The sequence below is a fragment of the Pyrgilauda ruficollis genome, unplaced genomic scaffold, assembly GCF_017590135.1.
Source record: "Pyrgilauda ruficollis isolate IOZ18807 unplaced genomic scaffold, ASM1759013v1 scaffold24, whole genome shotgun sequence".
NCBI lineage: Eukaryota > Metazoa > Chordata > Aves > Passeriformes > Passeridae > Pyrgilauda > Pyrgilauda ruficollis.
Window position 1 is genome coordinate 16,450,525 of NW_024523648.1, and position 18,687 is coordinate 16,469,211.

The 18,687-nt window shown below is 38.9% G+C and overlaps 1 protein-coding gene across 3 annotated transcripts in view; it reads left to right on the plus strand.

The window, feature by feature from the left end:
* Nucleotides 1–201: 201 nt before the first annotated feature.
* GRM1 (glutamate metabotropic receptor 1) overlaps nucleotides 202–18,687 on the plus strand; it is a 177,951-nt gene continuing 159,465 nt past the window's right edge. For 2 of the 3 annotated variants that reach the window (XM_041469883.1, XM_041469884.1), the window contains exon 1: nucleotides 265–964. In XM_041469883.1, the coding sequence (XP_041325817.1) occupies nucleotides 265–964 (700 nt within the window). Of the gene's footprint in view, nucleotides 965–18,687 lie in introns of all 3 variants that reach the window. The other variant, XM_041469882.1, reaches the window with a different exon arrangement.

Here is an 18,687-nt window from a genome sequence, read left to right on the forward strand (position 1 = left end):
ACTGAGCTCAGGTTTGACATAGATTTCCTGGTTAGCCCATTTTATCCCCTCTTTCTATGCCACCAGGTTAAAAGTCACTAGGATGACGGCTGTCTTGGCACCTTCAAGAGTGATGCTGTGAGGCTTTGCTGTGATGGTATTTGGAGCAACCTGGCCATTGTCAGGGAGAAGCAGATGCCATTTCCTACATGTCCTTAAACCATGTGCAGGCAAGGGGAGCCCATGAAATTTGTAACCTGGGTCTGGATGACATCGTGCAACAAAATGATTGGTGTGCTGCTGGTCTTTTTCCCTGCTCTGCTGCTGGAGATGGACGTGCTGCCCAAAAGTGGTGGTCGGAAGGTTCTTCTCTCTGCAGCCTCCTCACAGCGGTCGGTGGCTCGGATGGATGGGGATGTCATCATCGGGGCCCTCTTCTCTGTCCATCACCAGCCACCAGCTGAGAAAGTGCCCGAGAGGAAGTGCGGGGAAATCCGGGAGCAATACGGCATCCAGAGAGTCGAAGCCATGTTTCACACTTTGGATAAAATTAACGCAGACCCGGTCCTGCTACCTAACATCACCCTGGGCAGTGAGATCCGAGACTCCTGCTGGCACTCCTCCGTGGCCCTGGAGCAGAGCATCGAGTTCATACGGGACTCTCTCATCTCCATCAGGGACGACAGGGATGGAGGCACTCGCTGCATTTCTGACTCGCAGACCCAGCCCCAGACCAGAGTGAAAAAGCCCATCGCAGGGGTCATCGGCCCCGGCTCCAGCTCAGTTGCTATCCAAGTTCAAAATCTGCTCCAGCTCTTTGACATCCCTCAGATCGCCTACTCTGCCACCAGCATCGACCTGAGCGACAAAACGCTGTACAAGTACTTCCTCAGGGTGGTCCCCTCGGACACGCTGCAGGCCAGGGCCATGCTTGACATCGTCAAGCGTTACAACTGGACCTACGTCTCCGCCGTGCACACGGAAGGTGGGTATGGGGCAGTCCCCGCCTTCCCGGGCCGGCCCCGGGGCGCTGCGCCCTCCGCCGCGGCTCCGCGAGGACGCGCCGGTACCGGGTAACCCGCCGGCACCGGGCCGGGGTGCGGCTCCTCCCCGGGAGAGCGCCGGCCGCTGCCGCCCGCGGGGACAGTGGGGCGAACGGGGAGAAGCGGGGGAAGGAGGGGGTGCGGGGGTGCCGTTCCGGGGGGCGGAGGGGCCCCCCGGCTGCGGGCAGCGGGAGCGGGGGTCGGCGGGGCAGGAACGCCCGCAAGGGATCCGGCGCCTCCCCGGCGGTCCCGACGCTGTCCCCGTTCGCACGGAGTGGTTCGCGTGCTTGTAAATAAAAGTTAACAGATGTGAGCAGCTGGATGTGGGACGGGCAGCCTCGCCCCTCCGGCAGGGCCGGGGCAGGTCCGTGGGGCTGATGCTCTCGGGCGCTACCATCGCCGGGAGTTTGACAAAACCGGATCAGGGCTCGGCAGGGACTCCAGGATTAGCTGCTGGTTTTGCTGCGTGTGAACCGATTTCCTGGCTCTGCGAATAGTGAGGAAAGGAACCTGAAAATCCCTCCCCTGTCCAGGTAGTCCCTGCAAAGCCAGGTGCCGAGGAAAAGGGCAGGCAGAGGCTCCTGCATCTTGTCTGCAGCTTGAGCAACAGTCAAAGCTATTGCTCTGTCAACAGGTCTTCTTAAATTTAAATATCAAAAGAAAAAATAGCAATAATAACATTTTAAAGAGGAGACACTGGCTTACAATCAGGCTATGTGGACCAACATAAATTGCAGGAGTAATTGCATTTGATAGAAAATAAACTTGTGATATATTATTGTGATATTTCTGTAGTCCAGTTGTGGTCCTCAAAATGGGATTTCTAAGCATAAAATTGCAAATCTGACCGCTTATTGCTATAGCTTTGCAACTATTCTGTTTATCTGAGTGTATCTCTTGTATGGATTTGATTTATGATTCCTTGTGCTTACTGAGCTGACTCCACACCTTTCATTCTCACAGAGATGACTAAGTAAAACGAGGTAAGAACATATATTGTGACAAAAACAACAACAACAAAAAAAATCTCCAGGAAGGGTTACATATTTACAACATTTAGAAGGGAACTAGATTGATCTGGACACCAAAACCAGAAAATGCTGCAATTTGAGGGGCTGGGGGACAAGTGAGAGCATGAAGAAATGACCTGACATTTGCAGTTCATTTATGCCTTGTTCAGATGAGAAAATGAGCTGCTAGCAAGACTCCAACATGAGCTATTAAGATTCTCTATTGTTGACAGATATGATTAGATCCTGTGGAAGGCCAGGATGACAAATAAACATGAAAGGAGTAAATTTGTTGATCTAAATAGCCACCTCTCCCTTTAATGCACTCTGGGGTGCTCTGCTAACTTACTGTGCCTGAGGAGTTGCCTGAAGGGACTGGCTGCCTCTCTGTCCCACTCGTGTTAACATTAGTGAACCTTACCACTTTTGGAAAAGACAACACCCTCTGAAGGTTCATTTTTGAAAAAGATCATTATAAGCAGCACTTCAGTCATTGCTTGTGAGAAATTTTAATTAGATGCCTATTTTTATGAATGTTAGTGATTGATGAAAACTAATTGTTGCTAGATATTTTTAGACTTCTGAAGTGATACTTTTGAAGATAGGGGTAGCCCACAGGGCAACACTCCTCTTAGGAAAGGTCACAACAATTTCACAGATCATGCAGCTTGAGATTCTGATTTGCTTTTTTTATTATTAATCTGTGTCTGCCATTCATTTATTGTTAAATTAAAGGTAAAAAATGTCACTGAAATTATGTAACAAGCTTTAACTTTCTCATTTCTTTTCAGACAGACAAGTTATTTACCCCACTCAATTGCTGTTGGGTAGATTCCAAAGACTTTTTTTCCTTCTATTTAAAGTGAAGTTAGTATTCATGAAAATCAGTGTAAATGGTTGCATTTCTGTTGTTTCAAATCCCATGAATTCTCTGTATTGTTAAAAGTGAAATCATTCTTCAAAGACAACACAAAGCCGCTCTGAATAATAGTCTGAGCAGAGCAGCTCCATCCATGCTATGTTTGGAAATAGGGGGACAAAGTGTAGTCAGAAGCATTCCTCCCCCACAATTACTCATAGGCCTCTACACAGTCTTTATGGTGGGCTGCAAAATGTGCTGGGAGGAATTCTAGGGTATGACTGGTTGGAGGGAGAATCTTTTCAACAGAGACTGTGAGGAAGGGGCATGTTTCTAGGAAATGCACAGGTTGACATTGTGAAGAAGTTAATTCCTTTCCCTTCCAAGATCCAGTTTGGCCCCCTTTCTAGAGCAGGAAAGCTGCTTTCTTCCTACCTGACCTCTGGTTCTCATGGGAATGGACAAGGTTTAGCTCTTGTAGGCGCCCAGCCACAAGGGGATGCAGTGAGACCACTGAGCTGACTGACCGCCTGTGCCAGCAAGCCGCGCTCCTCAGTCCTCACTGACCCAGGGCAGGGACACGGAAACTGCCCAGACAGATGAGCCCTTTCCCAGCCTGAATCAGCCAGCTCCTCTGCTTACCCTTCCTCTGCTCCTGCAGCCTACCTGAAGTTGGCTGAATACCCAAACCAATAGCTGGGTACACAATTATAGCTTTAATGATAATAGAAATAAATAGCACACAATTTGCTGCCCAAGTTTCTTAACATGAAGCCTCTACATGCCATAAGAATGAACATAAAGAGGTCATCCACATAGGATGATGTCTTTAAGTGCTTTGCATTTGACATGGAACTTTATCCTTCATGTGCCAATATGATAATTAATTAGTGATGATGACTTTTAACTACACTCAGTCTCCACACTCTGGTACATGAAGCTGCATGGAGACGTGCCAGACCTGTTGGGGTTTTTTACACTGTCATTTATTAAGAAGAATAAACATTATCTGGGTAAAAACTTCTCAGTCAATAAAATCCGTTTTCAAAGGTCCACATAACACATTGCTCCTTTTAGATTAAAATTTACTTATAAAAACTCCACACTAAAGAAAAAAGGGGTTTACTTACTTCAATATGTATCTCAGTTAAGCATAGTTGCCCATCATGAGAGTAAATTTTTTCCCAGAGTGGGCAACAGTCATTAAATGCTGTAACAAATCCGTGCATCTGTCAGTGTAAGGCTGTCTGACCATATAGTAATTGCAAAGCATTTTCAAGGCTATTATTTTTTTAAATTTTCTTCAAAGATAATTCAATATTGGAGTTCTTGGCATGTCTAAATCTCAAATTTTAGGCTTGAAAGCCATTCTTATCTTAAAATGCACATAAGTGGATGCTTAACTTTGAGCCAAAGCTTCCTGTGGAAATCAAAGGCATCAAAAAGCACATTGGTTAAAACTGGGCACAATCCTTGTGTGATAAGGGCAGAAGGAGCGACACTTGCCAAGGGTAACTTTCCAAGTGAGATATTCTGGTCTTTAGCAAGATAACCTCAGAGTCAGTTATTCTTAACTTAGACCAGGCAGCCACTGGTGCTTTGGTAACACTGTGAAGAATTACAGGGGACACTTTCTTGCTTTCCTGGGGAAAAGCCCCCAGGCTGCCCAAGGCAAGAGATAGTGAGCACCACTGCTGTGCTACTTCCATGCTGAAGGCCGAGAAAATTAATTTCTGGAGTTGCCATCAGAAAAAGCAGAGTGGCTATGAGATTGCTGTAGGTTAAACTGACTGACAAAACCCAGAAGACAACTGCACCCTGGCTAGTGATCAGCATGAAGTCTCCACCAAATCCCTCACTTCTACCTGTTCCTCTTGTACATGGAGCAGGAGAGATGATGGTGTAAGTGGCCCTTTTATCACCTCATCTTTTATCACCTCAGCACCCCACTTCTGAATAAGCTAATAGAAATACCTAGCACCTGTACCTGAATTCCATTTCAATCTTGCCTACATGTTAGCCTTATAAAATGTATGTGAGCATTCATTTGAATGCTGCTTGCAGTTTATGGAGCATGTTTATGCTTTATTGTACAAATACCCCTTTAAAAACAAGATTTCCATTCCAACAGATTAACATGCAGACTTTGCAGAAGCAACTTTGGAAATGGAATGATTAAGATAATTGCACCAAATTTGGACTGTTTAGAAATTAATTTTAGAGAACAGTGAGATGTTTCTGGTCTTGATTAAATTTTGTCAGATTTGTATTGCCAGGCAATTTCTTTTTCTTGAGTATAAGGCTTAAAATGAACTATGACGAAGCAGATGGCACAATTGTAAAGATTTTCAGATCAAAGTAGATGGTAAATATATTATCTTCACAATGATTTTTGGTAACCTGACTGCTGCACACTATCCATTGTACATTAAACTCATAAACATGGTTATATGTGTTGGAAAGAGGATAGAAAGGAGTGAGTCTTGCACTTTATTGCAAATTTCCCAAGAAAATTGTGAACTTTCACAAATTCAGTTCAGTAGAACTAAAGTAGCTTTAGATATGGTGGAAGATACTGATCAAATAGCTCAAAGGAATGATTTCCATAAAATTGTGTTTAATTTCTCAAAGGTGTTTCTGACAAAGTTTTATTATTAATTCTATGGTATCACTCAATGATAAATAATTTTTGATAAAATTATTGTCAGGCAACAGAATAAGGAATTCCAGTTCAAATGTTTGGAATTCTAGAGAGTGCAAATGTTTCTATAGATACCAACAATTACAAAAATGCTCATAGGTTAAGCTCATGTAGTGGTATGAATTGGGCTGAGATGTGTGTTCATAAGTGCATATTTCAGTCTATTTTTATTTTTTGTGTTTAAACTTGCTTCACTAATCATCTTCAGAGGTTTGTGACACAAAAAAAGGGAAAGGCATATGTCCCAAGGAAAATAGAAATTAGTTTCAAAACAAGTATCCCTATATTGGATGAATCCCATTAATTGTATTAATTAGAAGGTGCCGGGAGAATAATTTTCATAGATTAACATTGGAAAAATTATGGTTGGTAACAAACGCTGTAGAGATCAAGAGAAATTCCTTCTTGAAAATATATTGCTTTGCATTACTCCTAAATTCACAAGTAGTATAGCTTTTCAACTACACAACTGGCAGCTGCATGAGTTATATCAGCTCAAAAGGTTCATTGAACTCCTGTGCCTGCCTGCCTTCTCAGCAATACTGCTCTAGTTCATATTTATCAGTCAGCACAATGCGTTCATTTGTGCTTTATTTTTTTCTACATTATGTCCTTGCTATCTGATTTTTATGTCCTACAATCCTCGTTAACTTCTGCAGGTTTCTTGTCTCACTGAAGACTTTTAAAAATGTTAAATGACCTTAGCTTTCTCAAAAAGCTGAGTCCAAATGCCTCTAAAATACACCTTTGAAACTTAGGTTTATAACATGGAGGTTCTTGCACTGAGGATTCTTAGACAGAAAACAAAAAGCTAAAAATATGGAGTAAAATGGAGTGAAATCATATAACTAAAGCAGTGTCACCCACTGAGAAAGATTCTTTAGTGGCCTAATAAATCAGTGAGCTGGTAACAGTAGTGAGAGACCAGAAGCATTGCACCTGCCACATGCAGCCCAGAAAAATGCTGATCAAAGTCATTACTAAGTGGGGCTCCCTGACCCACGTGAAGCAATACAGGGATTTCAGTTTATCTTCTGGGTGGCAGGAGTGCTTACTGCATAAGCCACTGTCACAGATGGCAGTAATTAACATGTGCCTGCAGTTTGAACTGGAGAGCCAGGAATTGATTTGACATGATTGCACCTGAAATAACTGTCCTTTCACCCACGGGTATCTAAGGAATGCTGAGGGTTATCACCAGACATGGTTGGAGAGAGGCATGCAAGGGACAAATGCCAGCCAGTGGGTAACCAGCTCAGGTTTGCAGTCTAATTTTCCAATAGTTTTTTCTCAAACACTATTATTGCTATTATTACTATTAATATACATCTTAAAGAACAATTTCTAAATCTGGTTTGCCAGCAGAAAGTTGGCTGTTGAGAGAGAGGCTGAATATTAAAAGAAACGATCAGGACAGAGCACATCTCCACAGTTCCAGTCTGTAGCATGTTCCCAAGTCCTAGGGCTATCAGCCAGCCATGAACATTTCCTTTAGGAGTTTGTCCAATCCCGTTTTGTATCATTTATACTTTGGTGTCTAGAGTATCACAGAATCACAGAATAGTTAAAGTTGGAGCAGACCACTGGAGGTCATCTAATCCAGCCTCCTGCTCAAGCAGAGTGACTAAAGCATGTTATTCAGGATTTTGTCCAGATGGCTTTTGTGTATGTCCTGGGCAGGAGAGTCCACAATCTTTCTGGTCAGCCTGTTCCAGTGCTCAGTAACACTCCCAGTAAAGAAGTTCTCCCTCAGTCTTGTAAATTAATTGTACCTTGTGTGAAGAAATGTTTCCTTAAAACTATTCTTTGATAACTGCATTGCCTTCAGAATTTCATACAAAACTATTCATCATTTGTTGATCCTGATCATTATTCTGTACTTCTAATTCCAATGTGAGATGTGGGCAAGCAGACCTACATTCAGTGTTCCAGGTGGGGATAGAACATGGTTAAGCTCCCTTATCAGGTAACAATTTCAGTATTGCTCTCAGTCCTTTCCTGATAAACTTCCAGTTGTCCATTACTTTTTTAATTACCACAATGCACTGAATGAATGTTGTCAGAAAAGACCTTAAAATTCCCACAAAATCTTTGTAAATGGTAAGGCTTACTTCAGAGGTCATTATGCACGGGGTAATCCTAGTGTGTTACCTTTACTTTATTAACACAAATTTTTTTTCCTACAATTTTGTTCCTATCTGTTAGCCAATTATTAATCTAGGACCTTCTGTTGTATCCTATATTACCTCTATTTCTGTCAGAGACTTTAATAAGAGACCTCATCAAAAGCTTTCTTAAATCCTAAGTACTCTATAGTGATTGTATTACTCATGTGGTTACCTCCTCCCAAAAAAAAAGTCTAATTAACTTCTGAGATATGTGGGGTTTTTTTCCTGAAAATTTATGTTAGTTTTTTCCTGATATGAGATATTTATTTATTTGTACCTTAATACTGTTTTGTCAGTGTTCCTACCAATTATCTTTGTGAAGAAATATCTGAAGTCTGCAGAAATATCATGTCTGTTGTTCACTGGATTGCCCTCTATGCCTCTCTACTCTCCATAAATTCAGTTAAAAATGAAAACTGATATGTGAAAATATAAAATTGCTTTTTACTGCTTGTTTGGTTTTTCTTTTTGTGCTAAGGCCCCTGTAACTGGTATTAACATGCCCAGTAGAAAATTAGCTGGTATTGGAAATTTGTAGAAGTCCACCTGATGAATTTGGATTTGTTCTAAAACACCTTCTATTGACACTCAGAGACAATGGTTCATTTCTATCCTACATAAGGAATGACCATTGTGTGAGAACTGTCCTATCTGCCTTCCCTGCCAGTGCAGACTGAGAGAATTAATTTAACTTTTCTGTTGTGGTTTTATCTTCCCTGAGTGCTCTCTTTATATAATTGGTTATCATTGAATATCAGGCTAGTTTCCCATTTCTTGAATATTTGAAGAATGGTGGGTTATTAGATCCTATGCCTTTATGTCTCAGAATTGTTTCATCTTGTTTTTTTGTGGTTTTGTATTTCAATTGTCAAGGTATACTCTGTTTTCCTTCCCTCATTAGGACACAACTTAGACTTTTCAAAGTATTTGTTTTAATTTTATTTATTTTGTTTTGTTTATTTGAATAGCATTAAGAAATTTACTTTTTTGCTTTATCATGCCAGCTTTTTAAATCCTTTTGGAACTTTGGCTCTGACTATTCCTGACTAGTCTTTATGTAATTTTTTAGTATTTCAATCTTTTGGCTACTCCTTTTAATGTCCTTGAAATTAGCTTTCTCATCTTGATATAATTTATTTTGCTTTGAATTAAACATTACTTTTATTGATTTTTTTATTTCACATGCAGCTTTCTTTTGTCTTATCACTAAAGTATAGTACAATTGCAGACTGCAATTTGGATAATTAGGTCTTAACAATTTGTATATGGCTTAAGACTAAATCAAGAGTTGCTTCTTCCTTTGTGTGTTCAATGAGCAATTGAGTAACACAAGAAACACATAAAAAATAAATCAATACACAGTATGTAAGGTTTGCCCTCATTTTTAACCTACAGTCTGGCACTGCTACCTACAGAGCCAGAGTGGCTTAACAGCATTTTGTGACATGGGCATTGTGCATCACAAGCTGTTTCCTCTTCTGCTGAGCCACTGCCTAAGTGGTGTGTGTCTGTCAAAAACCAATGTGGCAGATATTTCATTTTACTGACAACTCATATTGTTTGTTCTGTAGTAACATGGCCCTTTGTTCAAACAATTTTAATTAATAATCTCTCTTGAATATTTTTATAGACAAATGAATTCTTAAAGGATATTTGAATTATGTTAACAGCTATAAATGATTTATAAGTCCCTTGAAAATTTGACAGTATTATTTTAAGCATGGGTATTTGGCAGTTCTGGTAGGCAAAGCAGAGAAGATCATGTCCTGTGCTGGTGCAGAGAGCAAGTGTAGCAATAAGGCACCTATCAAATGCTCATTGTAGTTAATTGGTGTCCCTCTGTTGAGACCAGTGGATCCTGAATGGAGCTCAGCACAGCCATCAGATGTTTTCTTTTCAGGTTATTGAGCTGACAATACTCAGAAAGCCATAAAAATCTGCAGGGGTTGTGAATCCCACATCCAGGTGTATGCCATAGTTAATTTGGAGTAGTGTAAGATTGTGTGAAAACAAAGCTGTGTTTGTTGGATTTGCATAGATATTAGAGGACATTCAGATACATAACATTTTCCTTCCAACTAGAAGGAGGCTGAATCTAGTTATTGCCATTCAAGCTCCCTAGTGAATTTAACACTTGATTCTCTTTGCAAAATGTTTGATGAACAAGCCTTCATTTTCTTAAATGCAGTTGTTTAACCAGCAATGTTCATCCTTATTAGTCTGCAGGTACAGATGGGTTTGCACAAGCTAGTAATTTCCCAGACATTTATTCAAACAAAACTCATCCTGGAAAACAGCAATAAGAACCAGACACGAATGTTGCTCAAATGACAACTATTGGGAATCTGAATAAGTGTTCATAAATATTCTCTTAAAATGCTCGGCCACGCTTCACTGAACATTGAATATCTTTTCCTAGGTGGAGTAGAATATAAAAGATAAACTTGCAATTAATTGTCAGGAAGTGAGAAAACGTTTGAAACTTGTTTATGAGCCTTTCTTGCCCATGTGGTGGTGTGGAATGGCTTCAGCATATGAAAATTTGACATGTAGAAGTTCGTGCTGGTTATTGAAATTGGTGATCCTCCTAGTGAGAATATATCTCCCTAAGTGCGAGTTCCACATGAATAGATCTCAGTCTCTTGCCAAAAGAGCAAATATGTGAAACTGAATATTGGTAGTACTGTTAAGAAATGCTGCACTGGAAACACTGGAAAACTGTAGGATTATTTGGGAGACTGGAAAGTAAAAACCCTCCCCTATTGAACTATTCATAAAGGGTTACAGTGGCAGGCTGACAGCATTCTTTTGGAGGATGCCCTTATTTTCCAGGCCATATTTCCTGGGAGGATAAACCCTTCAGCACTGGATTAAAAACTCTACAGCTGTCAGCTATATGAAGCATAGTGCTGAGCTGGGACACTTGCTCCACTGGAACAGAAGTGTTAAAAATTTTGAGAAGGTGGAATGAGCCAGGCAGCAGCCCTGGCAGATGGGGCGTCACTTAGTCCTTTCTTGTTCCCTTCCACCCTCAAGGCACTACAATTGTGGCTCTTACGTGTCACTGTATTTCCAGTTAAATAGGCTTAACCTTCCTCTTTCAGGTGGATGCCTGCACAACTCAAACCATTCTTTGTCCTCTGTCAAGTTAGACCAGGACACCGACATCTGACATCTCAGTCTGGGCACACTAAGTGACATGGTGTCAGTGTGTCACCTAGAGGCAGAATTCCTTCCATTCCCACATAGTGCCAACCTGGAAATGTCATTAGGACAGGAAGGTTCTCCAGGAGTTCCTTATGGATTTGTCACCAAACTCAGAAAGAGATAAACAATAGTCTATTAAACATACACCCCTAACCATTCCCTAGTCGTGTCCTTCAGCGTTGGCATCCTGAAAAAGGTTAGGATGAGGATGTAGTAGAAGTGGCATTGCAACACTAATGTCCAAAACTGATGCTCTGAAGTTGAATGAGTCAAAAAATAGTGATTTCAATATATTATAGAGCAGCCAAAAGTGGACGGTATTGAGTTATATCAAAAATCCAAACACAAAAGATAAATGAGCTATGCCAGACAGCAATCTCCAGAATAATAGTAAGATGGTGATGCTGACTTCAGCTGACAAAAAACTATAATTAAATTAAAACAAATCAGTGTGATGCTATGAAGAATAGCTCTTCTCAAACAAACCTGATTTTATTCCCTGATGAAAATGCAAACTTGGTAGTTACAGATTGGAAGTGCAGATCAACGATCTTAGATTCTTTTTCAGGCACTGAGTCAGTATTACAGAATATTTTTATTGAAAAAGCACTGTGCAGTGTCAGAAAAACAGATGTCCCATAAATTTAAACTCAGCACACTGATCTCAGCAAGTCAAGGGTGACCATCAAGTGCAGCTTACACAGGAGAATTGTGTCCTTGAAAGAAGTCCTAATACACTTTATAATTATACAGGAACTATGTATAAAAAAGCCCCAACCCAAAAGCTAATGTCATCCTTGAGAAAGGGGAAACTTCACCTCAATCTAAGGATTAATACATTTAATTTTGATATTTGTTCAGTTCTGTTGTCAACATTTAAAAATCAATGTTAAAATATTGAAAAGAGATGGGGATAAACCTCTGAATGATTTGGAGGCAGGAAAAAAGTGCTTAATAGCAGGAATCCAAACCAGTTTAATCTGTCTGGTTTTTCAAAAGGAGATGCAGTTTTATGTGTCAAAAATGCTTCTTTTCCTCCAAGCAAACAAAGCCACTGGGAACTATGGGGCTCTGCATCCTAATGGTTAAAAGCAAAACAAGCACTGATTGCTGGTAAACCAACAAATTCCAATTAGAAAAAAAGACCAATGTTTTTACTTGTGCTGGTGATTAATCACTGAGATAAATGACTGAGGAAAGTTCTAACTTTTGATGTTGTCTAATCAAACTTAGCTGCAGATATTCCAGAACAGTTTTATTTGAAATGCATGTCACTGGGCGCAGCAGAGCTGCATCTAGAACAAATGTATGGGCTGGAATTTGATAGGTGGTATGGACAGATAATAAGAGCTGAAAAATCTTTTGTCATTAAATCTTGTTCATTTGTGAATAGTTTTAATTATGTAAGGAGGTGAAAAAATATTTTATGTAAAGAGTACCTGAATATTTTGTTTATTCAGCTGCCTAGGAACATCCAAAGTATCCTGTGCTGTGGATACTGGTTGTAGAGGAAGAGAAACTCAGGACAAAATAATCTCATCAGTCAAATTCAGCCCACTGTTTCAGTTTACATGCAGTATTCTAAGGCAGTGTTTGTCCTCTCATCAGCAGTTGGTGCCTGTAATGTATTTTGGCCTTAGACTATACAACCCCAATTCCTACTGGTTTTGTTTGCTTGGGGGAAATATCCATTTGCATGTGGAATTTTTATTTCACTTATTTTCTTACTTGTGACACAGATGTTGGTCCCTGTGACTGAAGAAAACCACAAGTTTTCTAAAAAGATGCAGTGACATTTTCCATAGGTCTCACCAATTATAATACTGCTTTTTACCTAAAATGATTAAATTCATGTGACAGCCCATGCAAAGTAAATGAATTGAAAAACACTATGAAAGAAAGCTAGAACTTGATAGCTAGGTTAATTAACATTCTTACCCAGCAGTTTTTCTAGAAATTAATTCAGTGCTGAATTTCTGATTATCTGTTTTAATTTTAACAGATGTAATATGGACATCAATATTTTCTGGTTGTTTCAGATCCCAACCAACATATTATAACACAATCCCTGCATGAAATGGACATCTTAATGTCCTTTTACAAGGCAACTTAGACTTCAGTCATGTTTGTAAAATCCTTTGTCCTTGTCACATCTACTTCTGACTTTTCTACTGAGTCCAAATATATGTGAAATAATGCATTCCACCTTTGTCATAGATGTCTTGTTGTCTGTGAAGTGAGAAACAGGAATGCACTGGCACCATGTCCAGAGTCACATAACTGCTTTTTATAGTTCATATCCTTAGGACATATGAATAATAACATTGTCTTCACAGTGGTGGTAAAACATCTGTATTCAGAGCTATGTTTGTCTGTAATGAAGTCAATAGCAAATATTGACCGAAATTTAGCCATGATGATGCTGTGTGATGATCCTGTAAGGTGCAGAATGCTCTTGCTTGATCCCAAATGGCAAGTGAATGCTATCTTAACTTTAAGCACTTGGATTATGGAGGACAAGAACTAACCACATACTTAGACAATACAGTTTCTGGGGGTAGATGGCATCACAACAGTGCCCAGTGCCTTACAGGATGATGCTGGGTGTGCTTTTCTCACATTAAAGACAGGCTTTCTACTGATAAAGCAGACATTTATAAGCCTTGTAAGGGACTCTGCTGTGGGTTAGTCTAGGGGGAAACCAAAGAGCCTTAGAACTGTGCATATCAGGGGGTTATGGAAATTGATGAGTGGGTTAAATGAAGACTGGCTGCAACACACTGGGAAAAAAAGGCAGGATTTTGAATGTGCTGTTTTGAAATGACAGGAAAAGTTAGGTGTTGCTGTCTTTCTTAATTTAAAGTGGAGTGCTAGAATAACTGATTAGGTTGGCTTTCTAATTTCTAATTATTTTCTAATTTTATGAATAGAAGATCAAGGTAATTAGGCAGCTAACTGAACGTTGAAACTTAATTGTATTTACCCGTGTAAAAGCTATGATTTATTTTTAAGTATTTTGTTTATTTTGCTTTAATTGCTCATTTGCTGTACTGGGTTACACTATGGTAAATGTTACCTGGATTTTTTTTCCTCTCTCTGTTATAATGAATAATGTTAGAGTGCTAATTTGTGTGTGCTTAAATTCTCAAGCTTAGGCAGCCTTTTTATCATAATACATGGAGGAAAATAATACACAAAGCAGAAAAAAAAACTGCTTCTGTGTCTCTGTCACACAAAGATTTCTGATGTAAAAGGCTTTTTTGTTTTTTTTCAGACTTCTTATACTTCTACAAACTTTAATTCCCAAGGATGTTACCTTAAATTGTCTAGCCTCTAACGAATACTAATTTAAAATTTGGAACACACAATGTTTTGTGAAACAGAAATTAAAAAAATATATAGATCATATTTAGAATAAGCCCTATCTGTGCTGCATTTCTTAGTAGGCAGGTTTCATTTTTTAACAACAGCATGCAGAAGATGTCTGGAAGTGACCATGAAAAGGGCACTGAGCTGCCTTGTTCTGGGGGGAAATTTGTTGATGTGATAGGATTTTTGTTGACTTGTTTGCTTTTGCTGAATCAGCACCTTAGAAAAGGGGAAGTGTCCTATAGGACTCTTCTAACTGTCTCTGCCTCTGACTCCAGGTTTCATCATCCCATCCCATAATAATCAGTCAGTACCTTTCTGTATGTTGTCTCCTATTCTTTCCTACAACTCCCTCTCCCAGGCTTGTATCTCAGAATCTATATTGATACTTAGAACAATCTCTAAAAAGCTCAGTTGGCTTTGTATTGTTTTCAGGAGGTAGTGCCTTCTGGAAAAGCACACAAGTACTGCAAAATCACTCATTTTCATTGCTGCTCTTTTCATGTTTTTTTACATAACCCACCAGATTTTTGTAGCTTGGAAAACAAGGCATAAGCATCTCTGAACCACACAAAATGTATGATCATGCCCTCAATCAATAGCAAGTGCATTTTATTTAGACTGAAAAAACTAAATGCCTGAGCTGAGCTGCTAGCTTAGTTTTCAGACAGGCAAAGAATTTGAGAAAAAGCTTTGTTGTCTTTACAATTAGATCATCATTGGCTTTTTCTCTATCTAGATTATTTTAATGTAAGAATAACTTTCAATTTGATTTCACTGATGACATTGAAGATTTGCCACTATGTGTAGGAAGAAGTGTGATTTTAATTATTATACTATATAATATAATATATTTATATTATATATTATAATTTCAAGGCAAATATACATTCATATAAGCAAACTGTCCATGTATATGAGGAAAGAGGGTTATAAAACACAGAACCTGAGGGAAAGCCTGCACATCTTACAGATAAAAACAATCTTTCTTCAGTTTGCCTTATTTTTATATAGAAAGATTTTAGGGATATTCTAAGTGTTAATCTCTATAAAGAATTGCTCCTTGGTAATGTAAATTTGAATTTCAATCTTGGGGCTTTATGCTGCTACTAATGATCTTTGTGGCAACAAAGTCCATTTTTACTTAGAATAAAGGTAAAATGGTTTTCTCTATGCAGTAGTCAGGAGCACCAATTGGCAAAAGCATACATTTTAATGAAAAGAGGGATGGGGTAGAGCACACCTGCAGACACAGATATTTTATCCTTAATTTCTGCAACTTTGATTTTACTCAGAGCATTTATATTCTCTATGTAGCAAGTTCTGCTCACTGCCAATTAGGAGTAGAACCAGTAGAAAAGAAGGATCTAAATTTGTGTTACAGTTAAATGAGGACAACACAACAAAAAAAGAAATACTTTAGCTTAAGACTAACACACCTTGAAATGATTGGTTACATCTTGGCTTTAGAGGTAAGTGATTAATTAATGTATTTATTATGGAAAAGTTCTTAGGACAACTGAAATTATTTCAACATTAAGAAAATGTTTTATCCTGGGGCACTCTTAAGAGCCAAGAAAGGACACATGATAGGAGTTCTTGTTATAGATGTTATCTCATCACACTAACACTAAGGAGGTTATGGAGCAGCTTTTCCTTGAGATGAGGAGAAGACCATTTTTTGAAGTACTGCTGTCAAATGTGACACTGCTGTATTTTACAAGAACTATTTATGTGTTTGTTATTCCCTGTGGAGGGTTGACCCTGACCAGCAGCCAACACCCCACACAGCCACTCACTCACTCCTCCCCACTCTGTACCTAGGGGACAAGGAGAGAAAATAGGCAGAACAAAAGTGAATCCAAACATCTGCAAATCCAAAACATGGCCCATACTGGCCGCCATGAGGAAAGTTCACTCCATTGCAGCCAGATCCAGTAGAATCCAGGTCAAGAAACACCTTATTCAGTGATTAAACCACTCTCCTATGTGAAAGATGTATTTTCTTACCCTCTCAGGTTGAAACTGAAGCTATATTGCCCACTTCTCTGATGAGTGCTCTAAATGCTGAACTGCTTGATTTGAACTTTCATGTCTGCAGAGGTCTCATTGAGTTTGTAACATCACACTGAAACTTTCACAGCTAATACCTTAGAGATAATGGCATTAGCATTTCAAACTCTAGCCACACATGACTTAGAAGTGTAAAATTATTTAATCTTGATTTACAGCCTAGAGCACTCTTATGGACAATTCCTACATTGCATGCTTTCTGCTTAAGTAGCCTGCATACCTGTGTGAGCAACTGTACTTATGAGATATAGGAATATGTTACAGATAAATGACATTTCATGCACTTCAGTTAGAAAGTTTTTCCATTTTTAAGATGTTCCCAAGGGTTGTAGAAGTTGTGGTGTTATGAGAATTTTAACTGTTTTGAAATAGGAGATATATTTTAGGAATACATAGTAGAGACAGAGGGCTAGCCTTAGAACCACTTGAGCAGAAATTTCACAAGACAAAATTCAACTTAAAAATCACACAATTCTCCAGACACTTTCTTGAAGGATGCCTTACATTGTATAATTGTATGCGTGCACTTAACTCACTTTGAAATCCAGCCTGGTAAGTTCCTTAATACCAGTGGTTGTCTTGAAATGTTGTTCTAGAATATAATTCCTTCTACAATTAAAACCCGCTGAACGCTTTACTTTTGGATGTTGCTTTGGAGTTTGTTTGTTTGTTTATTTGTTTTTGACCTGAGAAGGAGACTCTGCCTTTGTATATCTCACTCAAAGTCACATTTTTCTCTCTTTCATGATCTTGATGGCTACTCTTTGAGATTTCACCATTTTTCCATTATCTTGTAATGCTGGATATCAGTGCAGAAGCAGTTATAATACTGTGAATTAGAGGTAAGGTAGTATAATCTGTGTTACCACAGTACCACACTGATTTGTGTAACTAAACCCCAATTCTATTTTTTTTAGCCACAGCATTATCTTATAATTATTATGCCAGTAATTGCATCCCATGATGGACTCCAATATCCCTTAAGAGCTGAGTTCTTAGTTCTTGAAAGTTTAAATTTATGTGTGTATTTAACTGCATATTTCTTTGTCTATGTCCAGTTTACTGACTAACCTAGATCAGACTGCATTGGTAAATTGTCTCCCAATCTTTCTGTCATTTGCAAATATTATTGGTAATGCTTTTGTATTTTTGTTTTTCCAGGTCACTGCTTAATGTTAACTTGTAAAATCTAAGGACAGATCCTTATGGGACACAATAAAAAGACACCCAATCAATTAGAGTTCCTTTACTGCAAGTGTACATTGAAACCTACCAGCCAGACTTTAATCTATTTTATGTCTTCAGTACTGATTCTTATCATTCCAGGTTCATAACCAAAATGTCACGCAAAATGAAGGTAGATGTCCTGTGGAAATTGAATAGCATTGCATTGACTATATTACTCTTGATAACCAAGATTATAAATTCAATTATAAGAGATGATTTAGATAACTAAATTGGAAACACCTAGTTTCCACATGCACATAATAATTGGCAACCCTTACATTCCCTGTTCCCTTAATTTTTTTGTACACAAATTCCATGTCAGCTGACAAAATAACCTATTATTTTTTCCAAAATGGATGTCAGGCTCACAGACTTGTAATTACTCAGGTTAACTCACTTATCCTTTTAAATATTGCACAACACTGCCTTTGTTGCAGACCTCTGGCACTTCACAACCTTCAACATATATCAAAAATAGTTTCTAGTAGTTTAGAGGCTCGTCAGCAAGTTCTGTCAGAAGTTATCTGAACCCATCCCTTTAAAAATGCCTGACCTTTTGGAGCTGCCACTTGATTTCCTTCTGAGGGACATTTGGGAAGGGACATTACCATTCATCATCACCATGAACACCATCACCATCTTCTGGTATGTATACATTATCTGTTTCTTTCCCAAAATACATATAATAAAAATGTATTAAAAAATTCTTTCTGTTCTGCAGAATCCCTTCTGGCACTGACCCATCATCATTGTCCCTTTTTTTCTTTCTTTTCCAAAGTTCCTGGCTTCTAAAGCTTCTGTCTTACCTTTTGAACTGCAATATCACCAGAAAAATGGCATAATTTCATTATTTTCTGTAAGAGGAAAGCCAGTTCAGATCAAACAAAGAAAGTGGCTGGGAGGGATTACTGGGATGACACTGTTGAGTCAGGGATGAACAAAGTGATTCTATGGTTCAGAAGGCAAAAAAGAGAGACTTTATTAAGAGGTAGTGTCTTTTTATAACTAGGATTGTTAAGGTGAAATCTGATTGGTCTCAAAGTAAAAACTT